A 22,762-nucleotide genomic window follows, 5' to 3' on the forward strand; every position below is an offset into this window, starting at 1 on the left:
TTTTCATAACAAAATCGTTAATTTCGCTAACGTGGCATGGGTAGCTTTAAAATAAATAATTTTTCCTTGGGGAAATTATTTTAAATGTTTATGTTCCCCATTCCGCGTGTGCTCATGACAGAACTTGTTAACAATGAAACAATCAGTGATTGATAAGGAGATTAAGGACTTGCATGAAAAAGGGGCGATGATGATGTGGCCAAAGGTTCTAAAATTAGCAAGCTGCAATCAAAAGAAAATGCCATAACTGAAGACATTCAGAGCATCTATCGTGATTTTGAGAAATTAGCTGCTGCAGCATGATGATTCTTATGATTCTCATGGATGACTCTTCGGATTACCACTGTTTTTGCTAACCTTTGCAGCATTGTGATGGATGACCTTCAGATTACCCTTTTGAACGTAGTAATGGAAGTGATACCAAACTGTTATGTAGTACTTTTTTGTTATAACAGCCATTAGCCCTAGAATGCTGGTAACAATTATCTGTACTGCTATAAAACTTACCTGAAGCTACCCTGATCAGCAATCCACCTTTATATCCCAAACCACTTAATGCTGCCAGTTGTAAGTAATTTTGATTTTGCTTTTCCTATTCTCTTCCGTACTATATACCTTGATCAACTTTGCCCATTTGAACTTGGATTTTAATATACAAACATCGAACATTTTTATTAACTTAAAAACTTAATACTACCCGTTTTATCTTAAAATGTTCATCAAGATTTACTTTCTAACTCTTAAATTTAAAAGAAGTTGGGTTAATTGTAATACGGTGTTTTCAACTTGAATTGTCATTAGATTGATTATGAAGAAGAATTAATTGATGACAAATCTAACTAGGAACCCACCTAGGGTTTTTTTTTTTTTTTTTTTTTTCTTTCTTTCTTGTTCTCTAATTTTCGAATTTGGGGTGAAAATGAAAATGGTTCAAAAAATATCAAATTTACCCTTCCGTCAAGTTTGTTTATTCTTTAAAAAAAACACAAAAAAGGCCATGAAATTCAAGGGTCCATAGTTTATTCCACCAATTCTTCCCTTTAGACCTCATTTTCACCCATGAAATCCCCATTCTTTGACCATTTTCATTTTTTCTGTCAATTCAAAATATGATTTGAAAGGAAGAATTGGTCAAGTAACTAAGAGCATAAAAAAGAACACTTGCACGAGAATTGAAAGGGAAAGGGTTGAACTTGAAGGGGTCAATCTAATAATTCGAAAACAAGAATGAAAAAAACCACAGGTGGGTTCCTATATAGTTAGATTCGTCATCAATTAATTCTTCTTGATAATCAGTTTAATGACAATTCAAATTGAAAACACCGTATTACCATGCTATCTAGTGAAAAATTCAGGATCCTAAATTAAAATTAACCCAACTTTTAAATTTATGAGTTAGAAAGTAACGTTTGATGAACATTTTTCAGATAAAACCAATAATATTAAGTTCTTAAGTTAGTAAAGATGTTTGCCGTTTATATCAAACCCCAAGTTCAAAGAGGCAAAGTAGATCAAGGTATATAGTACAGAAAGGAACAAGAAAAGCAAATCAAATTTAGTTACAACTGGCAGCATTAAGTGGTCTGGGATACAGAGGTGGATTGCTGATCAGAAGTAGCTTCAGGTAAGTTTTATAGCAGTACAGATAATTGTTACCAACATCTAGGGCTAATGGCTGTTATAACAAAATAGCACTACATAACAGTTTGGTATCACTTCCATTACTACATTCAAAAGGGTAATCTGAAGGGTCATCCATCACAGTGCTGCAAAGGTTAGCAAAAACAGTGGTAATCTAAAGAGTCATCCATCATAATCATAAGAATCACCATGCTGTAACATCTAATTTCTCAAAATCACAATGGATGCTCCGAATGCCTTCAGTTATAGCATTTGCTTTTGATTGCAACTTGCAAATTTCAGAACCTTTGGCCGCATCAATTGACATCAGCGTCGCCCGTTTTTCCTGCAAGTCCTTAATATCCTTATCAATCCGACTGATTGTTTCATTGTTTCTGGTTCTGTCAGGAGAATACGCTGTGATCTGAATGTCAACTTCTTGTGATCGGTTCTGAAGCTGCCCCAACTTAACTTTCATTTCAAGCAATTCCTTCAGATGATCCCATACTGCCTTGACATCAAAGCCCAACATTTCCAAGTCAGCTAGTGCCTCCAAAATGCTATCAAATAAGTCTCTAGGATTGCCAAAACTTGCAACTTGGAAGTCTTCTCCACCATAAAGGCAAAGTTTACCATCTTTCCAAGGGCTGATCCTTCACGACAGACCTCTTTACACTTCAATAGTGGATGAAAATGTGGCTTTTGCGGAAATCTTTTGAATACATCCATGGAATCAATATTTTCCCATAACGGAAAATTTCTCACAAAAGGAAAATGTGGTTGCCCAACTTGTGCTCCTCCATCCTCATTTTGTTGCTTGGCAGTCCCAGCAGGGTTACCTAGAGAACACAATCATGATCTTAGTCAAACTAACTACAGCCAAAGGAATCCATTGAAAATTTTCACAATAGCTTACTTGAGCACTCTATGGCTTTTACAGAATGCATTTCATCTATGCACAGTGATAAAGGTTGATCATGGGTGGATGCCGTTGCAGATATTCCAGTCACAGCCACCTGAACTTCTTTTGTCAAGTAATCCCTTGCAGAATCCACAGTTTTTGTCTCTCTCATCATTTCTTCAGAACCTGCGAATTTAAGAAAGATGAAATTTAAGACAACACAAGATATAAAAGTGAATAGGATAAGCAAGTGCTTCGAAAGAGGAAAAAAGAAGAAAAAGGACAAGCAGATCCCCAGTAAGTCTAACATCTTTTTATACATCCATGGTTTCAATTTTTTTCCCAACTGGAGAACATTTCAGAACAGCAAAGTGGACTGTCTTGTTGCTCGGTCTCACCTGTTACACCAGTTTCAACCTCTCTTCCTCCGACCTCATTTTGTTTGTTGGAAATCCCAGCCGGGTTACCAAGAAGAAACCTTGATGTTATTCAAACGAACCATAACCAAAACAATGCTTTGAAAACTTTCACAATAGCTTACTTGAGCCCTCTATTATTGTCTCAATATCCATTGCAGAATCTTCAATTTCTGCTTCGACCATTGCATCTTCATAACCTGTAATTTTAAGAAAGGTATGAATTTTGCACTACACGGGATAACAATAAATAGGATTAAACAATAACTACCAACAGGGAAAATAGTGAGAAGGATAAGTAAATCCCTTTTATTTCCTATTCACCTACCAATATGTTGTACATTTCTTATAGACTAATTTTAACAATAGAAAAATATTAAGGGATTTAATTGTAGCTCCCTCACACCAAGGATGAAAATATCGGCAATATAGATATTATTGGGCCTTCAATTTAGGGATATTTCAGGCATATATCGATGTCGTTTTGGAACTGTAGTTGCTCAAGTTGAATTGACTAAGACTCAAGTTGTGAATGAGAATTGTATGGTACATCACAACCTGGAAAAACCTTTCGTTTATGTAAAAAGAATAAGAGGAACTCATGTGCAATTTAATTTGATGGCTCCTAGCCTCTTCTTCCCTAATATGTTTTTTATTGGTGTTCTATATTTTTTTTGTGATGAAAAATATACAAGTCAATTACAACATTTGGATGGGTGTTTAGGAAAATGAATTTGGAAGGCTCAGTAAATAGAGATGGTGAAACATAATTAAGAAACAATGATTTTGCCATTAAAGAAAAACACTAACTTTTGGTTTTACCAAGTGTAGATTCTGCAACTGTTGAACGGCAATAAGATAAGTCGAAGTTCAATCTCTATGGCGGGTTTCCGCTGAGAACGGAATAGTGTTCGTGTCCAAAGGCGAACAAAGCCCTAGCTTCTAGAGTTCGCTACTTTTCCCAGGCCGGAGAAGGTCTTATACCGCTAGCCTTTGTTTGATATGACCATTGTAGAGTTGTCCCCTAGTTCGCCAAGATAAATTGCTGGGAGCCAAGCACCGAATATATGTTCTTTGCTGAGATTCACTTCCACTGCTGTCCCAGGGCTGAAAACTGATCCCACCATCCTCTTTGAACAATTAGTGAGAAATATCAGTTTTCTTTCTATTAGAATTAGAAGCACAGCATATAGAAATTTCTATCGTCCCTCAAAATTGCAAATGAACTGGAAAGGCATGAACTTGCAAACATATAAGTAAAGACCTCAATAAATCCAAATTTAAAACTCTATAAAATCACAAGATCCTAATTTGAGATACAAAAAACAAAGAGACGACATGAAAGAAAGAACCTTTGAGTGCAACAACATAAAAAGATTTATCTTTTCAGGAAAATAGAAATCTTTTTAAGGAAAAAAAGAAGAATCTAAAAGCAGAACAAGGCCAATGTACAATAAACAACCTCCATGTTCTTAAATCATGAAAACCAATGGTCAAGATCCAAAGAAAATTCATAAATAAACAAAAGAAAGCCCATGTAACTTGCAAGCATAAACCAAGTACAAATCCTGTATTAAAAAAACAAACCCACAAGCATAATAATTATTAAAATGTAGAACCCACTAGTACCTTCTTCCGGGGTCGAACCCATTTGCCTTTGAGAAAATCCCAATGAGGGCGCAGCTCAGAGCTCTTTAACTCAAGCAGATCAGACTTGTCATCCTCACACCTCATTACAACCCCGACCCACCAAACATCAATGTAAGAGGCGTCTACGACGTCGGCAGGCTCAAAGGGCTGGTCAGGATTGTCAGTAGGAGGAGGCACTGGGCGGATGGAGCTCGCGTGAACGAGCTCAATATGTGGCTTGTTTGGGTCATCGTCCGAGGCCAGAGTCTCTTACTGCAGACCCTCAGATCCCTCAACAAAGAAGAAAATGAAGAAGGCTGGGAACCATGCACCTCTGTAACCCTCTTCGTTGCTACGAACTTCGACCTTCGAATCCTTGCTCAGATGCGCTTCGCTCCTCCTCCTCCGCTTCACCATCACTTTCTTACTTGTTTTCGCTCACTTTCTTTCTCTAGAGGAAAAAACACTACTGCTACTATATTTACTAGTGTTTTAGTAGCAGGGCGGTCGAATTGCAGGACTCTCTCTCTCTCTCTCCTCAAATTGTGCAATATCTTATCCGTGGTGAAATGAAACGACTGATGGTAAAATTTGAACGATATATTTTTTTTCGTCTGAATTTGAACGATTTGTCGTGTCAATCAAGTTTCCTTGGAAGCCACAGTACGGAGAGAGTTATTGTCGGATTGGATGTTCTGGTTATCCCAAAGATATACCCAAAAACCCAAAGATATACATTTTGTTGGACCGTCCCACCTTTAGAGCAACTTCACCCATTTGCTCTTAGAGCAAGTCCAACAGTGCTGGACGAGCTCGGGCTGGGGGGGATTTGGGTCAAAAAACGGCGTCCAGCAGCAAAAGGCCACCCCGGGCGAGTCGTAGGGGCCACCAAACGGGCAGGCCCGAAGGCGAAAGCGGCCCGAACTCGGGCCCGAAGTCCCGGACAAAATAGCTGACGCCAGCATGGCGTCAGCCCTGAAGTTTGAATTTTTTTTTACCGTTGGCGCGTGCATTGCACGCGCCAACGTTAAAAAAAATTTCGAATCAGCGCGCTACAGTGCCGCCAACGGCTCTTGGACACGTGGCGGCCTCTGGTCACTCCGATTGAAATTTTTTTTGAAATCCAACGGCAGCCAATTTTTCTGCCCAAAAAAATTGAAAAAAAATCGAATTTTTTTTTAAAAAATACACAAAAATTACAGAATTTTTTGTGTATAAATACCAACCAATACTCTTCACTTTTAACACCAAATCCTCATATATTTTCTTCTCCTTCTACTATTGTTCACTTTCTCCTCAAAATTTATTCACTTTCTATTCAATATTTTTTCACTTTGAAGTTGTAATTTTTTTCTAGCATATTATGGGTTCTTCTAATGAAAATGGAGGGGCATGGAGCATGATGGAAGATGTTAGCTTGTGTGAGGCTTGAGTCCAAGTTAGTCATTGTCCAGTAATGGGCAATGAGATTAAATTTGCTCATATGTGGAAAAAAATTCATCAAGCATTTTGTGAAAGGGCAATTGGTTCTACACGTACAGAAATGGCATTATCCAGTAGGTGGAAAGTTCTTAATAAAGAGTTGGGGAAATGGAGAAATGCTTTAGCAAAAGCGATTGACAAACAACGAAGCGGAGAAAATCTTAGCAATGAGGTAATTTATTTGTCATTTTTCTTCTATTAATTTTTATGTCATATTAATTTTTATTTAAATGTTTCTTGCAATTTATATATTTTGTTAATATGTCTCTATTTTTTTTTAATACATGTTGCATTTTTTTTATTATTTCTTTAATTTCCATTAGTTTTTTTTTTACATGTTGCATTGCCAATATTTTAAAAATTCTCTTGCATTTCCATTTCATTTTTTTTTTATAGATTATACAAGCACAAATGTGGTTTGGTGCTACCGGGCAAGGGAAAAAAAGTTTCAACCATACCCATTGTTGGGATGTGGTGAAGACTTGTAAGAGATTCCAAATTATTCCAACCGGTCCGACGGTAGTCTTGAACGAGACTCCACTTCATGAGACGCCGGCATCAGATTCACCTATGGATTCCCCGATGAGTACCGACTCACCCATTGAAAATAATCCAAGGCCTATTGGGAGGAAGGCGGCGAAGGCGAAGAGAGGGAGTAATTCTGGCAAGAATGCAGAGAAGTTTTTGGAGGAACTTTCAAAGCACCAAGCCATGAGAATTGAAATGGACTTGAAACAACAAGAGCACGATATGGCAGTTCAAGTAGAATATGCAAAATAAAGGGAGTATGCACGCAAAGAAAGGGAGTATGCACGCGAACAAAACATTGAAAAAAAAGATCGGGAAACCATGGCCATGGATACAAACCATATGTCTCCTGAAACAAAACAATTTTGGAAGCTAGAACGAAGGGATGTTATGAGACGAAGACTTTTTCGTGACGATAGACCTAGCAACACCGATTGGTTAAATGATGGAAACCATTAAAATAGTTTGTTTGCCTTTAATGTCTTAGTTTACTTGCCTTTGATTTCATTGTATTTTTTGTTTTGTTTAATTCATGTACCTTTGATTTCATTGTATTTTTTGTTTTGTTTCATTCATGTATTTTATTTTATTATTAGTTGTATTGCTTTTCTTTTAGTCAATAAAGAAAATATTCAACAAAATTCCTTTTTATTCAAAACATTCCATACATAAAAAACAAACCACAACCAAAGCATAAAAAATAAAACAAACCACAACCAAAGCATAAAAAATAAAACAAACCACAACCAAAGCATAAAAAAAAACAACCCACAACCAAAGCATAATAAAATAAAACAAACCACAACCAAAGCATAAAAAATAAACAACCCACAACCAAAGCATAATAAAATAAAAACAACTTCTTCACTTCACTTTATTCACCTTCATTTCCTTCATTGCCTTTCCCCGCCCATAAATGCTCCATCAAGTCAACTTGACGGTGTTCATGAATATAGGACGATTGCATCTCCGTGTAGCGATCAATCATACGGGGCATGAAACTACCGTCTCTAACCAACGGTTCATGCTCCACTGCTTCTCCATTTGGCCCCACTGGTTTTTTATAAATTCGTGTTAGGGCCGTGTCCATGGGATTTGGTTCATACACCTCATCAGCATTGTAATCATATTCATCTTCCACAATCATGTTATGGAGGATGATACAAGTCATCATTATACTCCTAAGCACCTCCTCGTCAAATAGACGTGCCGCGCCCCTGATAATAGCCCACCTAGCTTGAAGGATACCAAAGCACCTCTCAACATCTTTTCTGTGCCCCTCTTGATAGCGAGCAAAAAATTTTTGCTTATGGGATCGGGGATGTGGAATTGTTTTCACAAATGTTGTCCACCTCGGGTAGATGCCATCAGCTAGATAATACCTGTTCTGGTAGATGGTATTGTTAATTTCATATGTGATATTTGGGGCTTCACCTCTCAAAACATCATTGAACACCGAGGATTGACCTAGGACATTCAAATCGTTTTGAGATCCGGCAACTCCGAAGAAGGCGTGCCAAACCCATGTATCAAAACCAGCAATTGCTTCCAGGATGATACTTTTCTGCCCTTTTCTATTTCCGTAGTCCCCTTGCCAAGCAGTTGGACAATTTTTCCTCTGCCAGTGCATGCAGTCAATGCTACCAATCATGCCAGGGAATCCTCGAGACTCAGCTTTTTGGAGAAGCCTTTGCAGGTCCATGGGCGTAGGTCTGCGGAGGTAGTCTCTGGTGTACAGAGTTTCCACTGCATCACAAAATCGCACCAAGCTCTCCAAAACGGTGGACTTCCCCATCCGAGCAATCTCATCCACCTGATCAGCAGATGACCCATACGCCAACATTCGTATCACATCTGTGAACTTCTGCTCTGGAAGAAGTCCCAAATTTCCAGCACAATTTCTCTTTTGAACAAAATATTCATCATAATTGCAAATATCATGCATGATTTTTTTGAACAAATGAGGTTGCATTCTATATCTCCCTCGAAAATGAACATCAGAGTACAGAGATTGTGGGATAAAATAATCTTCCATGAGATTCTTACCCCGGGAATGTCTATGTCTGTCCACATTTGGGCGACGGCCTTCTCGTGAACCACGGCGAGCCTGCTTTTCTTCCTCCAGCAAAGCAACTGCTATGCCAAGTTGCTCATCTAGTTCTCTCTGCGCCATTTTGCTTGCAGCTCGTCTACGCATTCTTTCTCTAGTTTCTCTCTCTTGCCTCTCCAAAATCTCTTCCATGTCTGCCATTGAGAATGGAGAATGAAAGCTAAAATTTGAGAAATGGAAATGTAGAGAAGAATTGGTGTGGGAGGTATGAGCTGAACCTCTGATTTTATAGAAAAATGTACACAGATAGATATGACACGGGGCGCAATCTTAGAGGGTGAAAATCTTATCTGAAATTTGAAATTCAAATGAAATTTCAAATTTCAAATTTATCTAAAATTTGAATTCCGAAATGTATCTGAAATTTGACATTTTGAATTTATCTGAAATTTGAATTTTGAAATGTATCTGAAATTTGAAATTTATCTGAAATTTATCTGAAATTTGAAACGAAAATCTTATCCGATATGAATAGTATTGACACGTAGGAACCCAAAAATCTTATCCGAAAATATTATCCAAATTAATTATTTAAGTAAACAAAATTGTGAAAAAAACAAAAAAATGAATAGTAATTGCCATGGCAAGCCCCTAACTGCTGGAAACACATTTTGCTAGAGGGGAATAGGGCAGCCACTATTCACGTGAATAGTGGCTGCCCTAGGGCTAATCTTGCCATGGCAAGGGGCAACTGGTGGAAATGTTCTTAGCCATGGCAAAGGTGGAGCTAGGGCAAGCACTATTCACGTGAATAGTGCTTGCCCTTGCAAATAGTAAATTGTGTCTCCACCCGTTGCCATTAGCCATGGCAATTACTATTCATTTTTTTATTTTTTCCTCCTATTTTTTAATGAAAATAATTAATTTGGGTAATATTTTCAGATAAAATTTTCGGATTCCTACGTGTCAAGACTATTCATAATCAGATAAAATTTTCGAATAAGATATTTGGATTCAAATTTCGGATTAATTTCAAAGTTCAAATTTCAGATAAATTTTTGAGTTCAAATTTCGAATGAATTTCAAAATTCAAAATTCAGATAAATTTGGGTTCAAATTTCGGATGAATTTCAAAATTCAAATTTCATACAAATTAGGATTCAAATTTCGGATGAATTTCAAATTTCAGATAAGATTTTCATCCAATAAAATCAAGCCACACGGCATGTCTATCTTGCCAAATTTTTCTATAAAACCAGAGTCTCAGCTCATACCTCTCACACCACATCTTTCTATATTTTCATTTGTGAGAGTTTATAATTCATACTTCATTCATTCTGAATGGAAGAATTTAGGAGATGTTTGGAGAGGCAAGAGAGAGAAAAAAGAGAGAGAAACCGTAGAGCAGATGAAGTCAATGACGGGTGAGTCTTGACTCATAGGAGAATCGAGAGGTGAATCCGATGTCATTGAATCACGGAGTGGCGTCTCGTTTAACACAACCTCCGGACCCGTCGGAATAATTACGAAGCGTTTGCAATATTTCACCACCTCCCAACATTCATGATGGGTGAAACTTTTTTTGCCACCCCAGGTTGCACCGAACCACATTTGTGCTTGAATCATCTATTTAACAAAAAAATGGAAATGCAATCAATATTTAAAATATATTGGATATGCAAGAAATATTAACAACATATTGAAAATGGAAGCAATATTAACAAAATATTGAAAATGCAAAAAATATTAACAACATATTGAAAATGCAAGCAATATGAACAAAATATTGAAAATGCAAGCAATATGAACAAAATATTGAAAATGCAAGCAATATTAACAAAATATTGAAAATGCAAAAAATATTAACAACATATTTAAAATGCAAGCAATATTAACAAAATATTGAAAATGCAAGCAATATTAACAAAATATTGAAAATGCAAAAAATATTAACAACATATTTAAAATGCAAGCAATATGTACAAAATATTGAAAATGCAAGCAATATTAACAAAATATATATATTAGGAGATTAAACTTAATAAAAAAAAAATTATAAAATACTTACCTCGTTAGTACGATTTTGCCCACTTCTATAGTTGTCCATCGCTTTTGCTAGGGCATTTCTCCATTTTCCCAACTCTTTATTGAGAATTTTCCACCTACCGGATAATGCCATCTCCGTACGAGTAGTCCCCGGAATTTTTTCACAAAACTCGGCATGAATTTTTTTCCACATATAAAAAAATTTCATCTCATTGCCGGACACGAGACAATGACAAATTTGGAGCCAAACCTCACATAAGGAAACATCTTCCATGGTGCTCCAAGCCCCTCCGGTTTCGATAGAAGAAGCCATAAAAATATGAAATCAAAATGATAGATGAAAAAGTGGAAAATGTTGTGTAAAAAGAGTGAATTATAGTAGAAGTATAATGAAATGTAAGAGTATTGGTGTTGAAAGTGAAGGGTATTGATAGGTATTTATAGAAAAAAAAATATCAGATTTTTTTAGAATTTTTTAGAATTTTTTACGATTTTTTTTCATATTTTTTTTCACCCAAAAAAGCCTCAACCGTTGGATTAGAAAGGAGAAGCAGATCGGAAGGCACCGAGCGCAACACGTGGCAGCGTACCGTTGGAGCTGGCGTCGCGCTGACGTCAGCGCGCGCCAGTAATTTTGAACGCGCTAGCTGACGTCAGCGTGACGCGAGCGCTGACGTCAGCAACCGCGTTTTGGACCTGGGGCTGGTTTGGCCTTCGGGCTGGGCCGAGTTGGTGGGTCCCACACCACCCCTGGGCCTGGGCGCACCGCTGGAGCGAAATTTTTTTTTTTTTTCTGCCCTTGCCTTGGGATGGGCTGCATCAATGGGATTGCTCTTATACCAGAGAATATACATTTTGTTGGGCGGTCCTACCTTTATACCAAAGGAAATATAGGAATGTTAGGAACCCTCTTTTTTAGACATTGTTATCATGAAAGTGATATCATCATTATTTTGTGTTTAACAAAACATACGTCCTTTTTGAAAAAAAAAAAAATTTAACTTTCAATGTTTATTTTTTTATTTAATTTTTTAACAAGGTAGTGAGAAAGTTGTAAAAAAAAATTAGCTCGTTTCTAAAAAAGAGTTAATACATTTAATAAAGGTAAACTTGGAAAACAAAAACTAGTTGTGTGATGCATTAATGACATTGTTTTAAGTGTAAGGAAAGTGACACTTATCATGAGAAGAAGAGAGAAGATCCAAAAGAGAAGTTAGAGAGAAGATTACTAACATTTCACAAGAAAAAATTTGAATAAATACTTCCCAAACCACCAAATCCCCTTCAAGATCTCTCCCCTCAATCAATTTACTACCTGCGTTGCGCTCTATCGTGTCAAATCTCAAATGCTGTCATATGAGGCCGATCAAATTCTTAGGCCATCATGAGTCACATTGTAAAAATTCAGACATTTTTATATAAGAAAATAACATTGAAAAATTAAAAATAGCACTTTCATTCCTAATCAATTGATCAAAACACAAAATCGTAAAATCAATTAATTAAAACATAAGCCTTAATCAATTAATGAAAAAAAAAATGCTATCAATAAACTTTAATCAAAACACAAATCTCATCCAATAAAACAAACCATAATTTCGCATATATTATCATCAATTGGCAATTAGGGTATAAAATTTAGGAAGCTATCATTTTTATTTTTATTTTTGAAAAAAAAAAAATCAAAGAGTAAGAAACTTTCATACCAACCAACAAAGGTACAATTTGCAAACAAAACAGGATGCAAAAAAGAAATGGCATCATTAAAACCTTGCCATAAAAACCCCCAATGGAAGAAATCCGATCAAGAAAAAAGAGTACCACAACATCCGAAAGTAATAAAACTACCCACCCTCCATGTCTATTACCAACATTGATACTAGCTAGTAAGAAGCTAAACCATCCTAGAAAGATGGACGTTGTTCTCGCAATCCAAATTGCGCCATAGAATGGGCTACTCAATTCCCCAATCGCGGTTGAAAACAAACATCAACAATACGCAACTGCACCATCAACCTTCTAGTGTCGTCCACAATATGTCCCAAATTACTCCATAGCTCACCGTCACCCTTCAGTAAAGCCACCATTTCTTGCAAGTCGGATGCTACCAAAAAACTAGATAGTCCCAACTCGACAGCCTTCATCAAACCTTGTGTATATCAACACATTCAGTACCCAAAACATCCAAACCTGCTGGACCCTTATCTGCAAACCCCCAAATAAAATTACCCTCAGAGTCCCTTAAGACACCACCAACCCCTCAATTACAACCTTCTTTTCCAAGAGCTCCATCACAATTCAATAACAAAAGAGAAGAATGAGGTTTAATACCTAATAAAATGTGGCACCCTTGCTGGCTTAGTGTAAGCATTATGAATTTTGAACTGCTCCAAAAACTCCATGGTCCATTCAACGACCTCAGTAAGCCCATCAACTTCCTTTCCGTAAAGCACATCATTGCGAAGCTTCTAAACTCTCCAACAACAGCACACAAACCGTTCCAAAATCGCTTGTTGAAAATGTATGAAACATAACGTCCAAAAAGTCAGCAAAGGAACCTTGTATGCCCACCAAATCAACATTGAAGGAAGTTTGTGCCCAAAATTGTCTACTTCGTTTACATCCCCTGAAAGCATGGACAACATCCTCCGTTGCAGTCTCACAACCAAAACAAGAAGTCAAAGCCAGTACCTTCCTTTGAACAAGATTTAGTGATGTAGGCAAAATATTTAAACTTGGCCTCCAAAGAAAGATTTTAACCTTGTTCGGTACCTCCAAATGCCGAAGTTTTTTTTTCTTTCCAAAAAGCACACTGAGATCCCGAATTTGAGCCTCTAATCTCCCTAGTAACAGGGAGCTTCATTTTAAACACTATATAGTTTACTAATTTGAAAGATAGAAATACAATTTCACATAATTAGCATAAGGCCAAAGACCAAAAAGTAGTACCTAATTTTACAATAACGTAAAACATCAAAATTACATACAATGCCACTCCTTCTAAAGAAAGCACATTATGCCACATGTCCACTTCCGGCAATCCCCCTTCGGGCCAGCCGCCACTACACCTACTGCCGACCAATAACCCCCACCTATTGCCGGCCAACCGGGGACCAACTCCGTTGCCCTTTATTCACCCTAAAAAATTAGAAGATTTTGTGTCATTGAAGGGAATCATCATCAGTTTCCAGTATTTTCATTTAGACAGAAATTGTTAAAATAACTTACCAATACTTCCATTTAGAGAAATTGTATATAAAGCTCAACAAGAAGGCATCCGATCCGAATAAGCGATCAAACTATGTCGACCCTATTCCCAGCCTGACAACCCCCTCAATTCCCAGCCCCATTTTTTATGTTTTTCTGATCTCTTTTGTATCATGAGTGACTACCTTCATCCTGTGATTTGGCTTGAGCAAGTTTTGTTTCATAAGCAGCTCTTGTTTGTTATCTGCAAGTTTGCCTCCTTTGAACAAAAAATAAATAAATGTCACACATACAAGAAGCGTATGTGGGCCAAACATACAATGGACAATCGGATTTTATCCTTGCTAGCAGAAGGGATTGAAAATATATTTATGAGAAGCCAATCAGTAAATCCCCCTTTTATCCTTAGCTTAACAAATTATCATGACAAAAGTTCTTTCAATTTCAAGTGAAGGATGATCTTACTAGCTTGGGTATGTATGTGTTACAACTCAGAAATTAAACATACTCAAAGGTAATGCTTCAAGCAAAACTGTTAAGAAAAATTTGTATGGTAATGAGACTTTCTTTCATGAATCATGATTGACAATACTAATGAGTTTCATTTTTACGGGTATTTTTTGTCTAAATTTTTTTGAGAACTTTACATGTCGACCCAGGAGGGGAAGAAATATTCCTAGATTCGCCACTGATCATATTTGGACTATCTAAACAACAGAACATAGCAGAGCAACCCTTCAAAGCCAAAAGAATGCTGGTAGTCCACAACAAACACTTACAACCTCTCTTCTACTTTCTCCATCTCCCTAATTCTCTTTTGAATTTTTGTTTCCCCTGCATCAAACCCTTTATCAAATAACTCAGATTCTCATAACCTAAACCTAAAGAATGAAAAAAGAAAACATGCGAAAAATGTCCAAAAGCTTCCCATTCTTCTGGATGCGCGGGCTGTGAAAACCTCTGCCAAGCAATCCTTTGAGAATCCAGAAGCTCACGTAGGTTAGAGCATCATGAACACAAGATGGGTTTTTCGTAGTCCATTCGCTCTGTTTTCAGTTTTGTTTTCGCTTCCAGTTGTGGCTTCCAAGGAAAAAAAAGAGTTTCGCAGGAAAAAGTTGTGTGTTAATGAGTTTTGTTTAACCATAAAGGGAATTCTTATGCACATTATATTAGTTTGACCAAATTATAGAACAAGGGCAAACATAAAACCAGCAGCCATGGTTTAAGACACAGGGGCAGAGCAGGCAGACGCAAAGGCACCGCTACCTCTACAGCATTGGTTTTAAAACAAAGAGCTCACAGCAGCCACCCAAAGCCAGCTGCAGGACATGAACATCAGCGAATTCCTCGGGGCAAAGGGGGATCTGAAAATTGGAAAATCCCCATGGAAGAGCTGGTTTTGATCCCCTTGGAGGTGTGGATGTGCCGTAAAAATGTACGCCCACCAATCCCACAGCCACCCACCTCCCCCGCACAGCTAGCTACCCCACTCAATTCACGCACCTCCACCCAAAGGCAGATAACAGCCAGAGCCTCACCAAAGCCATCCTTCACTGATATCAAGGCAGTTACTTGATGATTTTTGAATTAGGGATTGAATTTTATTGTAATATAATGTGAATTGAATTGCTGTTTTGAGTATAATGGTTAAGTTTCAGAATGGTGATGATCATTTTTTTTACTCTGAATTTTTTTATGGGTTTTGATGAGTTGCTGTGGAGTTTTTATGGGTTTTTTTCCACTCAAATTCACATAGAATTCTACATATTCACCTCCATGGAATACATAAACAGTACACAGTAAACACAGTGTGATGATGAATATAAAACACCAAACTCAGTGATAAAACTAAACTAAAAATAAAAAGAATAAAAATATTTTTAAAAAAAATTTAAACAATCTGAATGAGATGAGATTAGCAGGGGATTTGAGAAGTGAACCACTCCATCACATGAATTGGGGCTTTGACCAACTCCAGAGCCAACTCCACGACCACCGTCACGCACAAACAGCACGGGCATATGCAAGTCAGCAACAATCTACACCGATAAAAGAAGATTACCCCCACCCAAAAATAAAAACAAAAAAACCAATCAGACCCAAACTTCAAAATCAACAAGCTCCAGGCACTACGAAATATCAGATTGCATAAAAATCGCATAATTTCAAAAACCCATATGACCAAATTGAATGAAACCGCATAACAAGTTAAGAACCAAGAAAATTAGAGATTGCCCAGATGACCCATATGCCTGAAAATCAATTGAATTGAGAAAGGCAGAAGGAATTGTACCCGACGATCCAGATAACGATGCCGACGATGGAGAGGACGAGGGAGAGGAGAGCAAAAGGAAGGCCGAGCAGAAAGCCCAGAGGCCTGCAATCACCTTCTGAAGAGCACATTTTCTCTCACTTTCTTTCTTCTTCTTTTTTCTGGGATTTTGGTTCTTCAGCAGCAACTGCTTGAGAGTTGAGAGAGAAGAGAATGGAGAGAGACTTGTTTAAGTAATGGGAGACGGCACACGTTGTGTGTTGTATTGTTGGAAGTTTCTTGTGCTTTTCTATTTTCTTTTACCAACGCAACCAGTGGGATATGCATGATTACGAAAAATCTGTATTGGTTTTCAATTAAAAAATATTTAAATATTAAAAACATATTTAAAGCATCGAATCTTGTACCTTTTCTTTTCCTAACAGGAATCTTTTACACTTACCCTATATACTTTCGGAATAAAGTTTTACATTCTAAACCATGTATTTTTCAACTTTTTTTTTTAAATAATAAAAAGAGTGACTATTATTATGTTTTTTTTTTTTTTAATTCTCCACTCATATTTTGTAACAAGAGATATGGAGTTTTTTTCTTTTTAATACAAGTGATAGTCTAAACGATAAGGGGATGAAGAGTTTTTCACACACACATTACTAAAAATGGAAAATACCCTTGTTGGGTCCTCAACCCTAACGAGGGAAGATTTTGGGGAAAAATTAGGCCCGGTACGAAGATCTCCGAATTTTAAAAATTCCCGATCAGGTACAGGGCAGAATGGTATTGTTATCCCCATACCAAAATAATTTACATATAAGATTACTATGTATTATTATAATATAATCAATAAATATATAATTTAATATTTATTTAGTTTTCTAAAATAAAATTGAGATGATTATGAGCAGTTTCATTGAATTTTATAGGTCAATTAAATGTGATTGATAGTTAAAGTTGAAATAAATGTTATAATGTAGGATAAATATTTTTTTATATAAAAATTATCTGGAATTCAGGCCGGGTTTGAGAGAAAGCCCCTCGACAAGACGAGGAGGAGGATTTCCCGAAAATTGTTATTGGGGATGAGGCACGAAGGCACATATAAGAAGCTGAAACAAGGATAATATTGTCATATTCGGCCCCAAACCGTTATGTTGTCATCCTTATCAAAATGTCATGAAGTTTAAATCTAAGGCTATTAAAGTGCCCCAAACCGCTCGTAGTATTTTGACGTAGCAAATAATTTCACAGCAATGACGATGTGCCAGGTGAACTGAAAGATGTCCATATGGGCTGCCACCTGGAAAAGTAGGTTGTAGTTAAATAGATGTCTATATGACCTTTTTTTTATATTATTTTTTCATATTCTCAAATAGACATTTTTGTGTGGAGCCAAAGAAAAAGACTTATGAGATATTTTGTCAACAAAGCTAGTGTGGCGGTGAGCCCATGATTCCTTAGCGTGTCGTATTAAATGAAGAACAGATGTGCAAAGCAAGTTTGAGAAGAGAAGTCGCCTACGCGTGTAGGTAGTGATGCGAGAGGTTATTTGCATCTCCTATGGCCATGTGAGCCACGTGCTAAATTATGCATCCCACCACATTTTAATTCCGACTCTCATTATTTTGGCCAATTTCTTTGACCGGCTTGGATGCCAGAAAAGAAAAGGAGAGAGAACTTCTATAATCGTACATATAACAAATGCATGTACAAAATTTACAAGAAAAAACTATAATAGTGAAGCATCTTAACAAAAACAAGAAAGAAGAAAAAAAACTACAACTGTGACCCAGAAGTAGACAAGAATTTGACAACAGCTTTTGTACTTGAATTTTTCTGTTGAGCAGAAAAAGAAAGAAATTGAAGATGAGGGTAAAGATAATAACTCAAAAATATGTGCACTTTTCTAGATCTAGTATGATGTCGCTTTCTCTCTTCTCTAAACATGCCAAATTAGGTGATGCCCTGAAGAAAAATCAGCAAGATAGGTAACTGGGTTGTAATGCTTCTTGCGAACGCACATGAAAGAAAGAAAGTGTGCAACCATATACGAGGATATGCTTCATACCAATTGCTCGGAGACGAAAACATTTGCTGAAGCAAAACAACTAAGGCCTGTTCAAACTTGAGTTCTCACTCTCCATGGAAATTATGGAAGCAAGCCTACCATAAACCTGAATAATAGTTGAGATGTTAACAGTATCCATTTGCCAAAGGATAAAAGATAAATAATAAAGTTCTGAAATTAGTTCCACGGAGCATGTAATGCTAGGATCACATACCTCCGTAAGCTTCCCAGTTTTATCCTTTTTCTTATTCTTATCCTGGTCATTTGTAGGTAAGTCATACCTGTAGAGGAGATGAATCAAATTGTTATGATTCCATGAAGATATATTTTTAAACATGCAGACTAGAACGAGAATTTAAGTCATTTTTCAAAAAGATATAACAAAGTTGAACTTGATATTTAATAGTGACATTTTGTACAAAAACTCTTCCTAATTAATACCAATCCAAAGAACTGCCAAGAAATACAATTTGCTCACCAATCACGAGGAATGCCAGCCTCATCACGAGCAGAATAATTGAAGGGCCCTCTCAACTCCACATTATACTCTTTTAACAAGTCTGCATGGTTATTGTAAAAAATCCGTGCTCTAAGAATGTAGTAGGACAATAGATGAGAATATATACACAGGAAATATGAAGGGACAGCCAACCTTTAAATGCGGAAGATGGGGTACAATCCATTTTCTGACAGACATCAACAAACCAATGGACTCCAACAGCCACATGTGCAACTTCTTCATCAGCAATTCTAGCTACAATGTCTGATGTCCTGAGATCTCCAAAGCCAACCAATTTTTGCACAAGTCGTGGTCCAGCATCTAGTCCTCGAGCTTCCTAAAACCAAGGATTACAACTCATCAAATATAAGCTAAAGACAATAAATCTGGACGAAACAAAGATTAAATTCTTTTCTTTTCTTTTCTTTCTTGCTTTCTCTTTGTCCCTTTTTTTAATGTGTGTGCAGAACACGTGTACACATGTGTGCATTCTTTTCTTCCCTTTCTTACCAAGGAGTCTACCCTTAAATTGGTTAATAACAACATGCTAAAATGTTGGGGGGAAAACTAATGTTTCTTAAGTCATCCATCCTCAAATTAACTATATATCCAGATAACTATATATCCAGATGTTCATGGAGTGACTGATGAGGAAATTATCTTGCAATCAATCAACCATCTCCAATTTTTCTTGGTATTATAAACAGCACCAAATCTTAGCTTTTAAAGAAGCAAATGCCCATCATTCTTAACGAGTTATCAATGTTAAAAAATAGCCTCAAGAAGTACGTGTCAGGTAAATTAATTGAAGGAAAACTAAGAGTTCAAGACAATGCCAATCCTGCCTGCAGTAAGGGCAAGTAGATGCAACACAGTTATGCGACATCAAACATTATCGCAAAATCATTTGTTTTTGTGTCCAATATGCATCACTAGAAATCCAAAATTTGGTCATAGTAGCTAAAGGTAGAACAAGCAGCAGAAGAGTTTATATAATAAATCAGTCAACTGTTACAGCACTAATCTAGGCTTCTCGCGCTTTCTTCCTATAATTTAGCTCAACAATCCTCTAGACCTCACCATAATTTGACAAAAGTTCTACAGATTCAAAAAATTCATTATTCCAATTTATTTATTTTCAATTTTTGGAGCAGCCATTGTTCTAAAAACCACGAACTTTTACAACTTGATCCCATGTAGTATCAACCGTATAGGCTTACACTTCCTCAACATTCCATACAAATATATACAAAGGTCATAAAGCTCTCTTTATTTGGAGAAGGACATAATAATTTTGAGAGAAATTATACATAAAACATGTGAATATTATCGATAAATACATTCAAATAAAAGTTTTCAAATACTACATACATATATTATATATATAAAGGATGATCTCTTTCCAGAATGTCTAGCAAATCAAGACTGCAGATTCAGACACAACTTAACCAATTAAACTATCCTGATTGATAGTCTGACAAGATAACAACATGTTACACAACAAAGCAAGAGAAACTGATTACATATACATTGCACACATGTGAAGATTTTAAACTATGCAACACTGCAATTGGAGATGTTGCCAATCACCAGACAATAGTCAACACAAAACATTGGTATTGAGGGATGTCACAGATTGTTATCGCATGGAAAAAACAACATATTTTTTCTTCAAGAAGTTTTAATAAGGACATTTTTCTCAACCGTTACATTATATATGGATACCTAAGATGCAATGACATGCATCTCAGCTTGTTTATGTCTGATCTATTGGCTGAGAAAAATGTTGTTTTTTTAAATATTAGACATAACATAGGGTTTATGGATATTACCTGGACTAGAGGGATCACTGCCAAACGTGCAGCAACATTTTCAGATGATTTCTCACACTCCCTCCAAAGCAGATTATGAGCAGGCATGTCTCCATAACTTGTCACAAAAGCAAAGTTACAAGTCAACCTAAGAAACAACAACCAATTATGTACCCAAAGTAACTACTCTCCTCACTTGAAACCAAGTTCAGCAAGTCTCTGAGAACACCAAGCAAAATGGCGACTCTCATCGTCAGCGACATGAGCAAAGTCAGCAAAAAATCCCTCCCCTAGAGTCTCACTAAAAGGTGAAAAACGAACAACAGTATCCCAAGCCAAGTCAATCGCATTGAGCTCAACATGAGCAAGATTATGAAGCATATAAGCATTAAGAGGCAAACCCGAGTTCTTGGGAGCTGGAATTTCTTTCGGGGAAACCTGAATTCACATAGTACATGGCAAAAATGAGTGCCCACAGATGTGCATAAGCATTGTATACATCTTTATAGTTTGTTCAGAAAAAATTAATATAAATTAAAACACTGGAAACAGGAAATTTGCATGAGAAAATATGCAATACCCAATTCAAGGGAATATTAAAAATACCCTCAAAGGCAACAAGTACAAAGCTTTATCATTATTTATAAATTACAAAAAAAATGTATTTTTAAGGAACAGAGAAACAAACCAGTTGAGGTTTGAGAGGGCGAGCGGGTCGAGGAGGGGGTTCACACGAGCCAATTGGAAGGTTCTCTAGGCGCCACCTGGAAAAAGCAAGATGGGAAAGCTTGGATTTGGCGAGAGGGTCACTGGTGGAGAGAACCAGAGCACCAAGCTCTGCAAGAGAGGAAGCTGATGACACCATTGGACTGTCATCGCTGTTAAGAGAAGACGGCTGTGACTGTAGTGGCTGAGGTTTTGGGCCTTTGGGTCCCCAGCAACGATTCTCATTGAGTGGGGACTCTCTCCAGGTTTGCAGACCAGTCCAAGGTGAACATTGCAAGGAAGAAGAAGAAGAAAAGGAGTTGATTTTGAGGCAGAATAAGAAAGGGACATGGGAACACAAGGAGCGTTGTAATGTTGGAGAAAGCATGGGTTTCAGTTTCAGACGCTGCATTTCATTTCATGTGACCTCCCATTCATCGATTCTTGTTTTTCTTTTTGTTTTCCTGGTCCGTTTAATGCTTGTTGATTAACTTTTCTGGTCTGTTTGTTTGGGCCTGGTTTTGGCATTTTAATTTGCTGGGATTGGTTTTCTATCGCCCAAAGCCCATAATTGTTTAATTTGTTCGTCTCTTATTTAGTTAATGATGCAAAGTCACACGTCATGGGGTTTGTGGTTCAAGTAGTTAAGAACAATTATCATTGTACTTGAGGTTCTGTATTCCAATCACCCCTCAATATCGCTCGTATTCATTAAAAAAAAAATTTGATGCAAAGTCACAGGAATTTTGTTTGCATCATGGTTGGGCACAACGTCGTTTGGTTTAGTGTTGGGCGAAACTAGGAATTTTTGTAATGGTGGGCTTTTTCTTTTTTTTTTTCTTATGGGAGATATGTTATATTACATATTTTTCTTAAAACAATCAAGTTCATTCACATACCGAACAAATATAATGCAAAGAAGTACATAATATATGTAAAACATCAGATTAAACACATATTGCCAAACATCCTAGTGAAGTAGAACTCTAAGCTATTTGAGTTTCTCAAAATCTGTGATTATTGAATCTGAATCAATATCCATAGAAAGTTCTTTCTTAATGTAGACAATAAGGGAATCTATCAAATACTCATCCTCCATCTTGTTGCGAAGTATAGTTTTAATATGTTTCATAGCTGAAAATGTTTGTTCTGTAGTCGCCCCAGAAACTAGAAGAGTTAACACTAAACAAATCAACCTATCAATCAAATAATATGTCTGTGCTCTGTTTGTTTGAGTTCATCATTAATATAGTTTAGAAATAGTAAACATATTTTGAAAGATATCAAGATGTACTTCAGACTAAAAAAGTTCTAGATGATACCTCAATAAATGTAAGTCTTTAGAAGTGAAATCTCCTGGATAAAATTTCTCTGCAAGCTTGGGAATATCATCAATTTTAAATGCTTTAAAATCATTGCTAGGGTCCAAAGCAAAGCTAAGAGTAAGAAGTTCTATTGTTCCATCACTGAATCTAGTGTTTAACTCTTCCAATTGATAATCTATGGTATCATTGAATAAATCAACCTGGTA

At 36.7% G+C, this 22,762-nt stretch overlaps 3 protein-coding genes across 5 annotated transcripts; all 3 read right to left on the minus strand.

Moving 5' to 3' along the window:
* Positions 1–1,540: 1,540 nt before the first annotated feature.
* Positions 1,541–5,088, minus strand: LOC117622270 (DUF724 domain-containing protein 5-like). The gene is given in 6 exon segments (XM_034352877.1): positions 1,541–2,206; positions 2,209–2,459; positions 2,537–2,707; positions 3,063–3,137; positions 3,760–4,067; positions 4,567–5,088. Coding segments are annotated over 4 exon segments (864 nt in total). The 5' UTR covers positions 3,124–3,137; positions 3,760–4,067; positions 4,567–5,088; the 3' UTR covers positions 1,541–1,825.
* A 10,511-nt stretch (positions 5,089–15,599) lies between these two features.
* On the minus strand, positions 15,600–16,422 carry LOC117623619 (signaling peptide TAXIMIN 1). The gene is made up of 2 exons (XM_034354669.1): positions 16,173–16,422; positions 15,600–15,918 (listed from the first exon to the last, which is right to left on the minus strand). Exons 1-2 carry the CDS (start codon positions 16,280–16,282, stop codon positions 15,795–15,797), a joined length of 234 nt encoding a protein of 77 aa, XP_034210560.1. The 5' UTR covers positions 16,283–16,422; the 3' UTR covers positions 15,600–15,794.
* An 830-nt stretch (positions 16,423–17,252) lies between these two features.
* Positions 17,253–21,672, minus strand: LOC117620534 (uncharacterized protein HI_0077-like). 3 transcript variants are annotated; one of them, XM_034350620.1, is made up of 8 exons: positions 21,215–21,672; positions 20,723–20,964; positions 20,548–20,644; positions 18,869–19,052; positions 18,695–18,776; positions 18,431–18,497; positions 18,217–18,322; positions 17,253–17,448 (listed from the first exon to the last, which is right to left on the minus strand). In XM_034350620.1, the coding sequence occupies exons 1-7, from the start codon at positions 21,641–21,643 to the stop codon at positions 18,257–18,259; spliced, it is 1,167 nt and encodes a 388-aa protein (XP_034206511.1). In that variant the 5' UTR covers positions 21,644–21,672; the 3' UTR covers positions 17,253–17,448; positions 18,217–18,256. The 3 variants fall into 3 exon arrangements, with proteins under 3 accessions (XP_034206511.1, XP_034206513.1, XP_034206510.1); XM_034350622.1 differs by lacking the exon at positions 17,253–17,448 and adding an exon at positions 17,818–18,113; XM_034350619.1 differs by lacking the exon at positions 17,253–17,448 and having other exon boundaries at positions 17,818–18,322.
* Positions 21,673–22,762: the final 1,090 nt, after the last annotated feature.

Source organism: Prunus dulcis, chromosome 3 (genome assembly GCF_902201215.1).
Source record: "Prunus dulcis chromosome 3, ALMONDv2, whole genome shotgun sequence".
NCBI lineage: Eukaryota > Viridiplantae > Streptophyta > Magnoliopsida > Rosales > Rosaceae > Prunus > Prunus dulcis.

Bases quoted from the DNA above. Each gene is read 5' to 3' on its own strand.
- LOC117623619 (XM_034354669.1), bottom strand. From the start codon at position 16,282: ATGTGCTCTTCAGAAGGTGATTGCAGGCCTCTGGGCTTTCTGCTCGGC. The intron at 15,919-16,172 runs GTACAATTCCTT...TTATCGGTGTAG, and splicing joins ATCGTTATCTGGATCGTCGG to ATTGTTGCTGACTTGCATAT.
- LOC117620534 (XM_034350620.1), bottom strand. From the start codon at position 21,643: ATGCAGCGTCTGAAACTGAAACCCATGCTTTCTCCAACATTACAACGC. The intron at 20,965-21,214 runs GTTTGTTTCTCT...ATGTGAATTCAG, and splicing joins GCCCTCTCAAACCTCAACTG to GTTTCCCCGAAAGAAATTCC. The intron at 18,498-18,694 runs GTGAGCAAATTG...TCTCCTCTACAG, and splicing joins GCTGGCATTCCTCGTGATTG to GTATGACTTACCTACAAATG.